At 37.1% G+C, this 15,044-nt stretch overlaps 1 protein-coding gene across 11 annotated transcripts in view; it reads left to right on the top strand.

Moving 5' to 3' along the window:
- Nucleotides 1-15,044, top strand: part of TBCK (TBC1 domain containing kinase) — a 129,879-nt gene that overhangs the window by 99,400 nt on the left and 15,435 nt on the right. For 5 of the 11 annotated variants that reach the window (XM_075149703.1, XM_075149702.1, XM_075149701.1 and 2 more), the window contains 2 exons: nt 3,914-4,073; nt 9,224-9,304. In XM_075149703.1, the coding sequence (XP_075005804.1) occupies nt 3,914-4,073; nt 9,224-9,304 (241 nt within the window). Of the gene's footprint in view, nt 1-3,889; nt 4,074-5,552; nt 7,638-9,223; nt 9,305-15,044 lie in introns of those variants that run through there. The other 6 variants (XM_075149708.1, XM_075149706.1, XM_075149707.1 and 3 more) reach the window with 3 other exon arrangements.

The following is a 15,044-nucleotide window of genomic DNA, read 5'->3' as shown; positions in this document are numbered from 1 at the left end:
TCTTAATGTTATACCAAGTATTTGGGAATATACTTGTTATTGGTTTGTATCATTTTTTTAAGTGTTGCTCCTTTCATAATAGCAAAGGTGATGTAGATAGTTGTTTTTGCAGTAGATGTACTCCTAGCTTGCTGTGTCACAAGGTATAATTCTTAACGGGAAAACAATACTCAATAGAAAAATAACAAAAGAATAGTGAGTTTTAGTCCACCTTTTACTTTGAGAAAGGAGAATCATTCCTTTTACATATATTTGGTTTGTTCTTGAAGATCTCCAGTGGTAGAGATTTGACAGGCTCCCAACATCTTTACCATTAGAAAAGATCTTCCGGTGTTTAACAAATGCTACTAGCATACTGCATGCGTATTAGAAAAGTGTAGATTCTAGACAATGAGGTGAATAGTGGATCAATGCCAATATTTGGGCTAGAATATGTAGTAAAAATTTAAATAAATAATGTTTCAACCTCATTTTTTTTCATCTAGTTTGTTAAAATACCCCTTTAAAGGTAATTGTATATGCAGAAAAACACGGAAAACACTGCCACTAACATTTTTCTCTATTAAATATTTAGCAATATTTATGACAAAGTATGGTGAAGTAGAAAAATAAATATTATTTTTACTATGTAGAGGTAAATTTATTATTTACATAGTAAACAGAATAGTATAATTGGACTATTCTAAATTGAAACTGTTATTTTCAAGGAATTATAATTTTATTGTATTCCAAACTTGAACCTGGATGTGATCTGCTCTGCAGATAAAACAGAGTGGTCAAAGGAACCCAAAAAAAGTAAGTTTTCTTTTGCTTGCATGTATTAATTTCATGCATCAGTTAAGGGTTCCAATTAAGTAGAGTTTCAGTAGAGCGTCTGAGTAGTTTGACTCTTTATTTTCTGGACTCCAGGATCTAGATTGTTGAAAATGTGGTCCTCTTTATTCAGAAAACAGTAAAAATGCAGGCTGTTTTCTGAGAGATAATTTCTTCATCAAGAGATAATACTTTTTAGACTCTGGTTTAAAAGAGAAGTCCCTGGAATTAAAAACTATAAAAGGTTGTTGTTCCTGCATAGAAAGCTTTGATACTACCGAGTTAAATAACGCTTCTATTTCTACATGCATCATTCTGTTATTAATTATTTAAGCTACTTCCTGGAAACCGTCAAGGAGAATGCAGAGGGAGAGCAAGTAATATAAAATGCCTAGACTACAATCATTGCATTGAAAGGATTTTATCTGTGTACGGTAATATATTTATTTATAATCAGGATCAAAGGCAAGGTGTTTGGTTAAATGTTTCTATAGCTTTCCTAATAGCTTGATAATAGGTTCTATTCTACTGTCGTACTAATCCTCTTCTATTCTAGCAGAGTGGATTCAAAATTTCAATTATTTTAAAATCATTTGACTTCTATGAAGTGGTTTTATGAGGCTGTCTTTCATATTACAAAATTTTAATCAGACTTTCCATTTCTATTTCTTGAATGAGGAGGCATGCTGGAGAGAGAAAATCGCCATAGCTTGAACAGTGCACTGTCATCTCTGCCACTGTTGTTTCAGTCTGGTTGGAGTTTATGGTAGCCTAAAATGTCCTGTCCTTTAAATAATGTGTGGACTTAAATCTTCCTGGTATTAGGAGGTAGGGAATGTCATTATTAAAAAGGCAGCCTGGGAGGTAGTAAAATTACGCCTTAAGTGAGTTGGTTTGTATGTCAGTTGTAGAAGAAAACATATGGTATATAGAAAGCTATTAAACTGTCACCAGTTCTGAATATACATGGGAAACCATGGGAATACTGTGTTCAGTGTCCTGTTCATTCTCGTGGTAAGGAAACAGTCTTTGTTTGTCACAAAATTTCAACAAACTCTACAATAGGATCAGGCAGTCTGTATGTTACTGCAGCGTGTGTTTTAAAGTGCGACAGACCACTGTAAGGTGTTTCAAAACTATGATTATTTCTTACTTTTTTTGTTAGTCTTCCTCATCGTCTGTGCCTGTCATGCTAAACTTCACTCTCACTTTGCTTTCAATGTGATTTGAAAAAAGCATGAGAGGACTTTCAACGAGTATCAGACATGCTTCATATTTCATACTAGGATGCACTTGAAAGCTAAGGCATTGTTTTGCACTGAAGCTCATGTTGCAAGGCCAAGAGCTACTAACCCTTTTTCCCAATAGACAGCTTTGTAACAGAAGACTTTCTAATGAAAAGGTAATACACTCAAAGCAGTGTCTCTGTTGGCCAGCGATTTGTCAAAGGCTCATTGCATTAAGCGTGTTAGCAGAAATACTGGCAGCCTTCCGTTCCTGTTATGAAAGTTACAGCTGCATACTTATGGTCTCTCAGTCTGTAGCACAAAATCTTGGCCTTTTTGTGAATTCTCTTAGTACTGGAGTGCTTAAGATGGTCACTTAAGATTAGGGAGGATATGAATGACAGCAAATACAGTTTGGATCTATCTAGTTTGGTACCAGTGTTGATATCAAATGTATTTCTTCTTTAAAAGATTAGGTCAAATTTCTCTGAGCAGTTAAGTGTACTCAGTAGCATAAGTGTGAGCAACTAAATCTGTCCAAACTCATTTTCTGTCTAAATGATGATCGTTTCAGAACTTTTACCCTGGTTAGTAGCAATGAGAGTGATGTGGTTATAAATGGGGTTGGGGAAGAGGGGTTGGCACAGATTAGTGAAGGAGGGGTGTTGTAATTTCCCCTTCAAAATAGAAACAAATGACAACATTAATGAATGGTACGTGATCATCTCTTGTTCTTTCAGATGTTTTTACATAGCTATGTTTTTCCCACACTGTAACAATGATGATCATAAAGCTGAAACTGTTACATAATTCATGAGGAATTAATGCTAATATTAACCTAAGTCAATTAAATCTTACCTCCCTTTAAGGCAGCTCCTTTATTAAAAAGGAGTCCGGGGTTTAATTGTAAATTAAAGTAGCTTTCTGCAAGTACAGTAATAAAGAGTGACTAATCTGGATATTTGACATCGTGTATATTTTTGCAGAACTTTGCTGTTTCCCATGTCTTCAAAGCTGTTCCTGTTTACTGTTGGGGAAGGGGAGTATTCCAGACGTGTGCGTCTATGAAAGTAATTCAGAGGTTTGTCAAGGTCATGGCGCATTTTCAAATTCATAAAAAGCTAGGTAGTAGTGGTCCAACTTAATTTTTATTGAAGAGACTTTCACATTCAATATTTGTTCATAAAATCTCATTGAATGATCATCCTTTGAAAGTGAAGCACAACCAACTATATCTCGGAGTTGCTGGCACTCATATGTTGTTTGCTTTTCAATACCCAATACACGCTTGCTGTTAGTGGGACTGTAGATAATACATAATGCTCGTTGTCTGGGAATCTGAGTGCATGTACATTAGAATTTCAGTTTGCATCAAAATTGTAGGGGGGTTGCAGGGGTTGGCAGGAGGTTTAAGGAAATTTTCCAATAATGCCTATTTAGTTTTGGTTCTCATTGTAAGTACTTCATTCCTTTTGTATAAAACTCCTTTGGAAGAGGTGTTCCAGCTGTTTGTTGGTATTTGGCTCCTGTTACCAGACTAGAGCTGATTTGAAGTAAAATCCACGAAAATATGTATACTGTGGATATTGGTTCTTTAGCACCAAGTGTTTCATTTAGCAGATTGGTTTCTGTAGTGCTGTGCTATGTCCTTTATGAAACAAACAACTCTCATTCTGTTCTTTTTTTCTATATAGTGTCAGAAGTTGTTTTCTCCATATGAGTAAGTAGTAAATGAGGTTTGTCAAAATATACTAGCACAAAAGACCAACACTGTTATATCATGGCAGCCAGGATGAAGAGCAGGTTCATCATACAGCTGTGCGTGTACCACAGATTTCTCTGCCTTTCAGATGTCCTTAACTGACCTTCCTAAGCTTTAACCGTGGCCACATTTCTGGCAGCATCAATGTCCCGTTTGCATCAGCATTTACTGCAGAAGGGGATCTCATCCAGTGCCCAGCAACTGCCATGCTCCAGAGCTTTAAAGGAAGAGTTGTGGTGATTGTGGGAAATGCAGTGAAGAACACAGCTGCCGTAAGTATATTGCTATAACATATATGTTTATACTTAGAAATACATCAACAGCATGAATACAGAAGTAGTAAATAAATGCTAGAGTCTGGATAATTCAGATTGGTAACTTTGGGTATGATGACAGGATTTGGGGTCATTTTTTGTTGTTAATTTCTGCTTCTAGACGAAGACATATTTCTCTTCAAGTGATCAACGTCTGAGAAAGCTGATGTTCTGAAATGAAATTATTTAACATTACCTTTTTCAGCTTTAAAATCTTTATTTTTGGCATGTTATAGAAGTGACATCAGCACTTCTAACGTGCATCAGTAAAATCTAGTTTTCAAAACTGACTTGCATTTACTTTCTGTGGTGTTGGGAAGCATGCACAAGGTAAGTAGGATGGGGACAGGTATATTATGAAGTCCAAAGGAAATAAGATATAATTCATATTCATACTAATAAAAAACAATGTATTGATTAGTTTTTTAGAATCATTTAGTTCATGCAGTTGTGCTTAGTGAAGAGGAGAATGGTTCCTACTGGTAACTTCCGTATGATACTTTTATTGTCAGCGCCTTTAACTAGACAGGGAGAATATTCAGACTTGCCTATTCCTTTTTATAACTAAATATTTGGTGGTGTTATGAACCAGCGGAATAACAAGTAGACGTATTTCTTTTGCCATTCTTCTCTTAGGTGAAGGAAAGTTATCTTTTTTTTTTTTTTTTTTTTTTAAAAGGCATGCTCTTAAGTATGGCATACCTTTAGTCCACCACAGTTTCTTAAGCCTATTTACTCAAAGGGCATGAACTGTAGCCCTGATATGACAAGGAGGGCTGTGGACCATTAAAAGGTCTTCATGTGGTGGACAGCACAAGCATCGGCACAACACATGTTGGAGTTTTTTATACATATAGGGAGTTGTAAGTAGCATGAGAAATCCATTGCATTAACCTGCGTTTCATTATTTAGAAAATTAACCTGTGATATGTATCATGTCTCTTAAATAGTAACAGAGATGGCATAAAAGAGACTGTACAGCGTATCTCAAATAGTTTCAGTCAGTGAGTGTCTAGGTTTGTGCATGAGATCTGAGTAAGTCCATGATAAATATTTCAACGTGAAATCAATCAACTTGAATATAGCTCACTAAATGCTGAATGCATAAATCCCCCCCTCAAAGGAACAAACGCAAAATGCATAAAATGCTAAGAGCCAAATGGAGACGATTTAAGTGACGCTTTACATGTTTGATGGTGGGTTATGCAGCTGCTTTCAACAATTACATTTTAAATCACTGAACATCCTAATTTATTTCAGTAAGAGCCTAACCATTCACTGTGGTGAAGGAACAGGAAAAAGAAAGTGCTTTCGTATTCACTAATGAGTGTCTTTATGGGAGATGTCCCAACTCCCATACGGGAGTTGTTTTCCAGGACCAGTTAGAAATGTTTTATCTGAAACAAAGAAACACTGTAAGTATTCTGTCTCAAACAGAATGAAGAAACAACCTGAAACAAGTGTCTGAAGGAAAGAAAGGACAGAGGCTTTACAGTGCGGGCTGTGGGTTACACCATAGCTAAGAAGATACAATTTTCTCCTGTAATGTAGTGACACTTCTTATGCAAACTTAGATTTTTTTTTTTTTTTTTAACATTTCATTAAATGAAAATTGAGTGTTTCCTTTGAAGCGCAGCTAAAGAAAACTTGCAGTGTGCTTAGTAAGAGGGTGCTACCTTATCCTCTAAACCCAGACTTTCTGCAACTGAGACAATGTTGACCCAGTTTACCTGGAATTGTCAATATTATAGCTTTCCATAAAAGAGAACTGCTGCTTTGCCTCTTGATTTGCTTTAGAGTTCTTGAAAGTCTAACTAAAGAGTATAGAGTTTTAAATAGCAACAAAATACTGGATTGACCAGTTTGACCACAAATTAATTAAATACTGGAGCCTAAATACTGGTAGAGACTCACCACCTCTCTCACGCCCTTAAAGTACATATAAAACCAGCCTCAATTTGACTGTGTTGACAAAACTTAGAAGTCCTTTCTTTTGTGGATTATTTTTTAAGGCCAGTTTCAGTTTTACTCTGCATGGCTGCATAGAACTGTCTGCAACTATTCATGAACTTAATGAATCCAAAACTACGTAGCTTGAGGCTTGAGGAGAACAATAGCTATTACTTTTTAAATTTTACTAGGTAATCCAATCATATGAAAAATTGCAAAAGTGAATGTGTGGAAACAAAACCAATTTTGTCCAAAGAAATGTTATAAGATGTTCAGCTTAAAATGTATTTCTTCTAAACAGACTTATGTATTTCTAGCTGAAAAAGGATGAGCCACAAATTATACCCTCCACCATAAAGGAGAATTTTTCAGAAGTGTTCGCTGATACTTCATTAAAAATATGGAGATTGGCACTCTTAGATGTTTGGTTTAAATTTATGCAGAACTGAGAGAGGTGGGGGTAAGTGTAAAAAAAACACTGATTATTTATGGGGCTCTCTGTAATTAGAAGGTTGAATCTTTCAATTGCATTTCATATTAGTAGCCTACTTGGCATCATTTAAATAAATTAAAAATTAAAAAAAAGCGAAGTTGACTGTATTGAACAAGTCTTTTTCCCCTTTTCACACTTCTTTTCTGTTTCTATCTTTTCTATTTGATTTGGTGCCAGATGATAAAACATTTAAATTGGAAAGAAAATGCTGTCTAGAACTTGGTAGGCGAGAGGGAAAACTGAAAATTTCGCCACAATACTGTTCCAGCAGGAGGCAAAGGAAGCCAGCAGTGCCGCAGACTTCAGCGTAGCTCTGGGTCTAGTTGAACACTTCCTTAGGACAGAATTAAAACAGGGTAATCCTGCTTGTTAAGCCATTTAATTTACTCACCCTAAAAGTTAAATGAATAGATTGGCTGATGTACAACAGCCTTACTGAATATGCCATTAGCAGCATAAAGGTATTGTAAAGAGGAGCTTGCAGTGGGCATCGTGTGGGGTGCTTGGCTTGCACTTCTTGGCAGAATATTCCTTCCTTTAGGCTGGTTCTCACTTTGTGCCAGCCTTTCTTCTCCTAGGGGATTCTGGGCACTTGTTAACAGAGCAGATACTTGTTTGTCTCTGAAAACAGCAGGAAACCTCTACATAAAAGGCATTATGCTGTAGTTAATCAACCAGATTCTATTTTGGTTTTTAACATTTACATATGTTAAGTGGCAGCGTCTCTTAAGTGAATTAAATTCCCCTTTCCCACATCCATTGATAGATACGTACCTTGTAAATTCCAGTATGGGCAAGGGATCATTACAGTTGGGAGTATAATAGTTAAATAGGCAATGAGTGCTCAGCTGTAGCTTCTCTTTTTGGTGCATGGCAAATAGCGTGTCTCCTGATTTTTGTCACTTTCGAAGTCTGAGATACAGCAAGTGCAAAGGCAGATCATAGTTATGCATATGTTCGGACGGGGGTTGGTTTGGGTCATTTTTTGGAAGGGTAACATTACTTCTTCATCTCCCCTCCTTCAATCAACTTTGAGGTGCTAAGCCATTATCTGTTTCTGTTTCCGTTTCCAATCTTTTGTCTGTATTACCGCAATGTTGACTGAAATTAGAACAGGAGGAATACCTTACTTAATGTTAAATCATGCTCCAGCAACTCAATTTTGACAGTGACACGCTTCTACTTGTGTGATGTGGTTGTTTAATATATATGTGTTTCCCCAGTGGTTTAATATACGTGTTTTATTGTCAGTTAAATGCTATAACAGAATAAAGTATACAGGACACTTTAATCTGTCTAATAATCAGCAACTCATTTATTTCTTGCCTTGGAAAAAGACAGTTAGATAAGCTGTAAATCAAAGCTTAAAATAATCTGTCTTTATACAGGGAAATAAATTCTAAATTGTAACTTCTGATTGTTACATTGATTATTTTTTGTCTAGATAAGTTATGCTGCTGTAAATACATTGTCTAGACAATTTCTACGAGTTACTGAAGCAAAGTAGTCATTCTTACTGCATCACAGTAGCTAATAAATAAATATATGAATTATCTCCAAAGCGAAGACAAGCAGTCCCGATTTTCCATGAGATCTTTCTGACCCTTTCCAAGGCAAGGGGGAGAAGGTCAAGTTCAAGATTCTTTTTGTATAACATACTCCTAGCCTGAAAAAAAAATTTTTCTATACGAAAGTAACATTTTCTATCTCTCGGCACACTATCAAAAATGCATTTCTTCTTATATGAAGATATATAGGTTAAAGTGTCCAGTTACCACTGAATTTGTGTGGTTTTGTTGTCATCTTCCTCAGCCTTTTAAAAAGGCCTTGCCAGAGAAGCAAGTCCTTGCATGCTGAAGCTGGTTTCTTGTTATAAACCTGTCTTAAAAACACAAATGGATACCCATGAAACTTCATAGGGTGATCTGGAGATTAGGTGTTGCATAGAATACTAAAGGGCAGGTGCATTCGTGCTTCTAAAGACAGATACATTTAGTTAGAAGGGCCTAATGAAACTTCTGGAGTGAAAGTAAATAGAAATAAGGCAATAAACTTCTTGAGATATTTCCACTATACATCTTTCAGATTCTACGTTTCTTTGTAAATAGTCTCTGCAGAAAAGTGATTGAACAAGTGGAATGAAAACTGAAGGTATTTTCTCTTTGCAGGGATGGAGGGGCTCCTTGTGATTCCCAGAATGGCTCTTTTTCATGTTTGTGTTGTTAAGCCATCACCCTCCTTTCCGCATTCAGAGTCAGAGCCTACTGGAATCGTCAGGTGCCTCTCTGTTGCCTTAAAAGAGGAAGAGATTAAGCTTGTATTTTGAAGAGATTGAAAGGCTTAGTTCATCAGCCACAATCCTGCTGGTTTTAACTCTACCCAAGACATGGTTAAGTCTTCATTATTTTATTCTGTAAAATCTGTATTATTTTATTTAGTCCTTTTTATTATTGTAAATTGTATGCATGTTTTCCTTCATCGACAGAAAGTAGTCCAGCTGCTGTTGCCAGTACATTGCTCTTCACACGGCCCGAGAAAGACTCTTGGGCTGCCAGCCAGGACTTGTGTTATGCTGTTGTAATTCTGGCCCTGTCGATGGCTTTGGTTAGTTTGCACTGAATGCCTTAGGTGCAGCAGAGGTGACCTAAATATTCCCCCTTTCCAGCTAGGTATGAAAGAGGAAAAGTGGAAAATGAAAGATGGAGGCTCAGGAGCAGAATTTGAGTGTTCCTTTTCCTCTTCTGAGGTAGGTGCCGAGGAAAGCAGGCTATTTCTAAAACTCCAAATAGGTTCTCTTTTTTAATATTTACTGAGACTGACGGTTACAGTTACTGGAAATTTTAGTTGGTTGGTTGACGTAGACGACGTTTGGCCCATCTGTGTGCCTTACTACGCAGAGATTTGGATGTTTCTGAGATGAGGAGTTGTGGAGTTCTCAGCTTTACCTATCAAAATATGTCTGACTTCTGAGAGATGCTGGCAAGCAGGATCTCAGTTCTTCTCAATCATCTGGGAGAACTGTAAGGACAAGAAAGATAGGAGGTGATGAACCTGAATCCTGGAGTAGTGCTGTCAGGCTCCAGAGTTTCCTTCAGGCATGTCAGTCTTGGCTGTGCTTATACTGTCTTTGTGGGCTGCACCTCTGAAAGAGCACCCTTGTCCTTGCATGAGCTTGCATGGATTGGGTTGTATCCGTATCACTCAGGGCTACTGCATCATAACATAGAATTATCACTTTCTGGGGCCGTTTTTCAGCTCTGAGTGTTTTATATTTCCTGTTATCCAGTTCAGAAAATCTGAAATAGTGATAACTGAAATAGAGATGGTAAGGAACTAAATAAATGTGTGTAATAGGTCCAGGAGACTTGTGTAAGGATATGGCTAACGAGAATGGTATTGGTGAATTTGGCAATTCCAGTATCCATACTGCTTGTCTGGAGTTGTTTTGCTGTTTTCTATACTGTATCTGAATCAGCTTTTGAAGAGGACTGCCTGACTGACTGCTTCAGGAGGGAATGTCTCTGTTGTGTGGGAGGTCCAAAGACTTTTGTCCTGGAGTTTAAGAAGAAACGGGACAAAACTGGCAGTTTGGGTAGTATTAGTAAAAAGTACTGCAAATCACAAAGAAAGGTTTTTCGCTGTCAAGTATTTCTTTGAACATTTTTCAACATCTAGGGCAATCTTTAGACTTGGAGGGGGGTAGAATCTTTCAGAAAGACTCATGCTTGCTTTTTTATATTCAAGCCAACTGTTATGCATCTTCTTAAAAATACATATTTTTGTTCACTAACAGCTTTTTTTATTTTCTGTTGAATCAAAAATAGAATAGGCTTGCTTTCTGTATTTTAATTTTACAATCCATTCAACTGTATTGGGTGCACTGAATATATTTTGGTCAGTATAAATTAGCTGTGTTACAACAGCTAAATCTCTGCAATTGAGTTTTCATTTTCAGGTGCTTGCTTTCAGCTGGGTATTTTTTTATATATATATAATTTCTAAGTGGAAAATTAAAAATGCAGGTGTTTAAAATTTATTAGTTGAAGAAATCTGAGTGTTGCTCTTACTTTCATTCTCAGTAAAATTTATTCTGAAACCAGCTATTAAATACCTGTTTGTGCAGGCTTATTTTCAAATCTTTGCATGTAAGTCCTTTAAGTTACTTAAGTTACTGCTGTATTTTTGTACTGATGGAATGGAAAGTGCTCCTTTTCGGCCTGCGTGTAAAGAATTTTTCCTTGGTCTTGCTAGAGCAGTAAGTTCTGTCTTTTTTTTCCCTTTTTTTTTTTTTTTTTTTTTTTTACGTAGTATGTGTTTGCACAACGTTGTGCTTTTTGTGTTTTGTACTTCCATTCAGTTTATGCTAATACTGTAACCATTAACTAGGCACTGTTTTGTTGATATGGGAGGCTTTAGGAGCCTATCTTTCCCTTGGTGTTAAAGTGCCATTTCATTTATCTGGAACCCTTTAATATAAGAAGTAGCTGACTAAAAATAATCTTGTGTGCTGGGTCTGCTTTATGGCATATGGAAAGTGTTGTTTAAAAAGCTCTAGACTGATCACCTTGAATATGGTGTGCTTTCAGAGTGGTGAACTCTTGACTGAAATCATACAGCAAAACAGACTGCAGTCCCTGAGAGGTTTGTGTAGCATGTGTGTGCAAATGGAAAACTAGTAATAATTTTGTGACTATGAATAAGTACTACAAAATTTGGTTGATATTTCTCCTCCAGCTTCTAAAGTGTCTCTTTTTCTTCTGACTCTTTCAGAGTATGATATTAACATTTATACCCTGGTAACATCTGTCACAGCAGTCTTTTTGGTATTCTGGCGCAGTATGTTCCTCCTCCTTCCCTCCCAACTTGCCCTTTAATTACAACCTGTCACAAGAAAGTCTGTGAAAGTGAATAATGTGTACATAGCAACGCTGATGGCTAGCCCAAAGGGTGCTGGGAACGATGTTGCTCAAGCTGCTGTGTTATTAGACTGTTTGCTGTAGACAGTCTAAAAATTTTCCATGCCTGGTGTAATACATTCAGCACACTTGAAAGCTGTGATTTTACTGCTTGGAACAGGGTAGTAGAAACATTTTGGTAAGTGCTCCGATGTGCAGATTATTAAGGTTCTTGAGGGCACTTAAAGGAGCAGTCCTATTACGCTGTTTGTATTGAGAGCAACACCAATACAGGTTAAAATGTTTAATATTTGCCCAAATTTTTATATGAATTTGCTGTGATCTTGTCTGTCTTTGAAAGCCTGACTTCTTGTATCTGCATGAAAGAGTCTTAGCTGACTGCTTTCAAATGCAAATCACAATTTTCTGGCTCAGTTATACTCACCAGGAAAGGTGTTTTATGTGGAATGAATTGATTGATGCATTACTTAGTAGAGGAAGTGTTTCCAAAGTCATCACCAAAGCCATCACATAGTAGTCATTAAACGAGTTGCTCACATATTCATCCTCTCATATATAATATTTGCTGTGACAGTAGCAAGAGGAAGTTCAATTTAAATGCTAGATGCAGCCAGTAAAAAGACAGTAACTGAACTTTCTTAGGAAGTACATTTTGAGGAAAGGCCACCTGATGCAGAAAGGAAAAACCTTGAAGTCTTGTGGCATCCCTTTAATCCTCTACCTCAGATAAGCATAATTCTGTTTCCCCCAAGTAGTGTTGTTGTCTAAATGAAAACAGAAGCATTACAGGGGGCTGTGATCCGTTGGTGGGTGGTATGGGGAAACAGATATATCTCAGAAGTAATGTCAACACAAGCATTTGATAAATTTGAGAAAGTATAATGTACTTGTAAATGACAGAGGTTCGTTTCTATTTAAAATAGAAATGTATAATGGAAATTTAATTGTGCACTACTTGTTTCAGTAAATCTCTCTTTGAAATGTAGGTGGTTTACATGTTACTAAGGATGATGTAACCCATTTGCTTATCTTGTCTCCATGTTATCTTCTGTCTTAAGAGCACCTCTGTAGATTAGGTTTAGTGGACTACAAATTGTGTATTCAGGTGCCTGTTATTAAACTTCTAGTTGACACTTTATGATAGCATTTATAAAGGAAATAGAGCCCATGTGTGAAGTCCAAGGTGGCAGTTTCTGCTGTAGAAAGTCTGTGGCATTAATTCAGAAGAGCACCTTGGGCTTTTTTTGACACGTGAAACTGCTCTTTTTGTATTACTCATTTTTTCAACTTTTTAGGAAACATTAATTTTGTCATCTTTCTTAATTTCTTGGATTTAAGTTACTGATATTTGAAATAAATGAAGGTCACGTTGGGGAGGAAGTCTATGTAGCTATTTCAAATAGTCCTTCCTCTCACGCCCCTCCATCAGTGCGCATGCCAGAAATAACACTTTCATGTGTTTTGAAAATACTAGGTTCATTACAGTATATTTTGGCAGGGAGAGATACCAAGTGGTGTTGGAACATTTCAGAAACATGATGAACAAGTTCCCATTCTTATCTGTGACAGACGGACTCCTCTGTCTGGGACAGGAACGCACAAACATGTACTGAGGAACAGAACTATAAAAAGTCAAAGCTTTGATTAGGAAGACTGCAATGCTAGTAAGAGACTACTTCTAAATCAACTCTTTACCAAAAGTTACGGTTTCTACTTTCAGTGACACAATGTGAGAAGGCAGAAGGTAAAACTAGGAATGTCTTTAATCGGATCAAATCCTGTTACCCTATGAGTTAAACCTTGACTCTTTTCTTCTTTGCAGTGTGGAGACAGGTGTATGTGCAAAGCTCTTGGAGACTGATATTTGGAGTTTGATGGCAGCTCTCAGCTTATGGCAATGTGTATGCCTCTGGGCCCCTAACTTGCAGCTAATTCCCATAGTAGTGAGGTACCAATAGTAGTACATTCCCTGCTCACTGAATTTTCCCTGGTTGGATGTTCAAATGCAATATTTTGAGCTGTATTTGCAGCCTTTTTCACCGAAGCTGTGTAGACAACTGCAGACAGTTCTGTGGCAACTTAAAAGAAAAAAAAAAAAAAAAAAAGCAGTTCATCTTGTGGTATATCATCTTGTGCTCATGTGCTTCCTGCCTGTCATTTGCTAACAGCCACAGATTCTGCAGTGCTTGCTTCACAGAGGCCCTGCAAGAAGCGAGAGATTCCTCACCATGAGGTTATAAAGGAATCTCTTGTCATATGCAGTGAAGAAAATTTATTTCCAGCCATACCTTGGTTACTAAAGCAGTTCTAAAGTACAGTGGGACACAGGCCTTAATGCTCAAACTCTAAATACAAAGCATTTGTTTGCATATTTTCTTTTCAGATTACATGGAATGGTAGTTATATTATGGCTAAGGCATTCAAAAACTTGGAGCAGAGTTCGCAGTTTATTATCGGAAGTGTAAAATTATCAGTAGATGGAGAGTGGAACCTCTCTGCTGATACATGGGACGTTGTACTCAGCAAATAACATGCTGCTTTCTGTCAGTCTGAACGCTTGTTGCCATTTTTCATTTCTGCCAGCTATGAGCAGCATTGATGTCCAAGACAGAGCACTATCCCTTAGTCACAGATGGAGAGCACTGTGAGGTGACAGATATGTACATATGAAGTAGAGATGTGTGGTAGGAGTATTTCACTAGGAATATATACTATTTTTGTAGCTCATGGTATGCGCAGCTGAGTGCTATTTTTGACAAAGAGAAATACCTGTGTCTCTGTTTTACTATACACCACATCTTTATGGACTGAGATTATAGCGAGAGGTACTTGGACTCTCCTAGTGATATCTCTGTGCGTATTACACCACCTTTGCATCACAGAGCCTCTCTAAAAGCATGGCATTTACTTTTCTCATGAAAACTGTCATCCACATATGGTCTAACTTTACTATTAGCTGGTTTGATTTTTTGATTGTGGGGATTTTTTCATTTGATCCTTTGAATCCTGTACTGACTGACCCAAACTAATGGGGGAAGAGATGATTGCACTTCCTTTTGGTCTTCCTTAGGCAAGTACCTGAAACAAACATAACAGCCAAAATGTCCTGACTGATCCACTGTGACCTCTTACTCTGCCTCAACAAGTCCCCAGTGGTTACAGATCATGTACTAGTTGCTCACTCCCTGGTTAAACCCATCCTGAAACACAGAAAGGAATGCAGTATCTGTTTGACACATAAGTGGTCAGAAATAAATTCCTTCCATATATAAAATACCTTCAGTGTGAAGCAAAAGTTCTGGCTATGGAAGGAGTTTAAAACTTTGCTACTATGAACTCTTACCTGTTAAAGAGATTATTTCAGGACTTGTACTTGATCAGGTAATCATGTGGTACATCTTGTTCTGCCTTAGTATCTGGTATACTATCACAGGTAATTAGAAGGAATGTAAATGTAAAAAGAAATCCCATGTGCTAAGTTTGGATGGGGTGCCTACTGCTGTTCTTGAGTTAGTAATTTAGTTGTTTGTGCAAAGTTAGTTATTTGGACATCGTGCTTGCACAAGGTTC

The sequence above is a fragment of the Calonectris borealis genome, chromosome 4, assembly GCF_964195595.1.
Source record: "Calonectris borealis chromosome 4, bCalBor7.hap1.2, whole genome shotgun sequence".
NCBI lineage: Eukaryota > Metazoa > Chordata > Aves > Procellariiformes > Procellariidae > Calonectris > Calonectris borealis.
The sequence above is the reverse complement of the archived record's forward strand: the minus strand, read 5'-3'. Positions and strand labels throughout refer to the sequence as shown.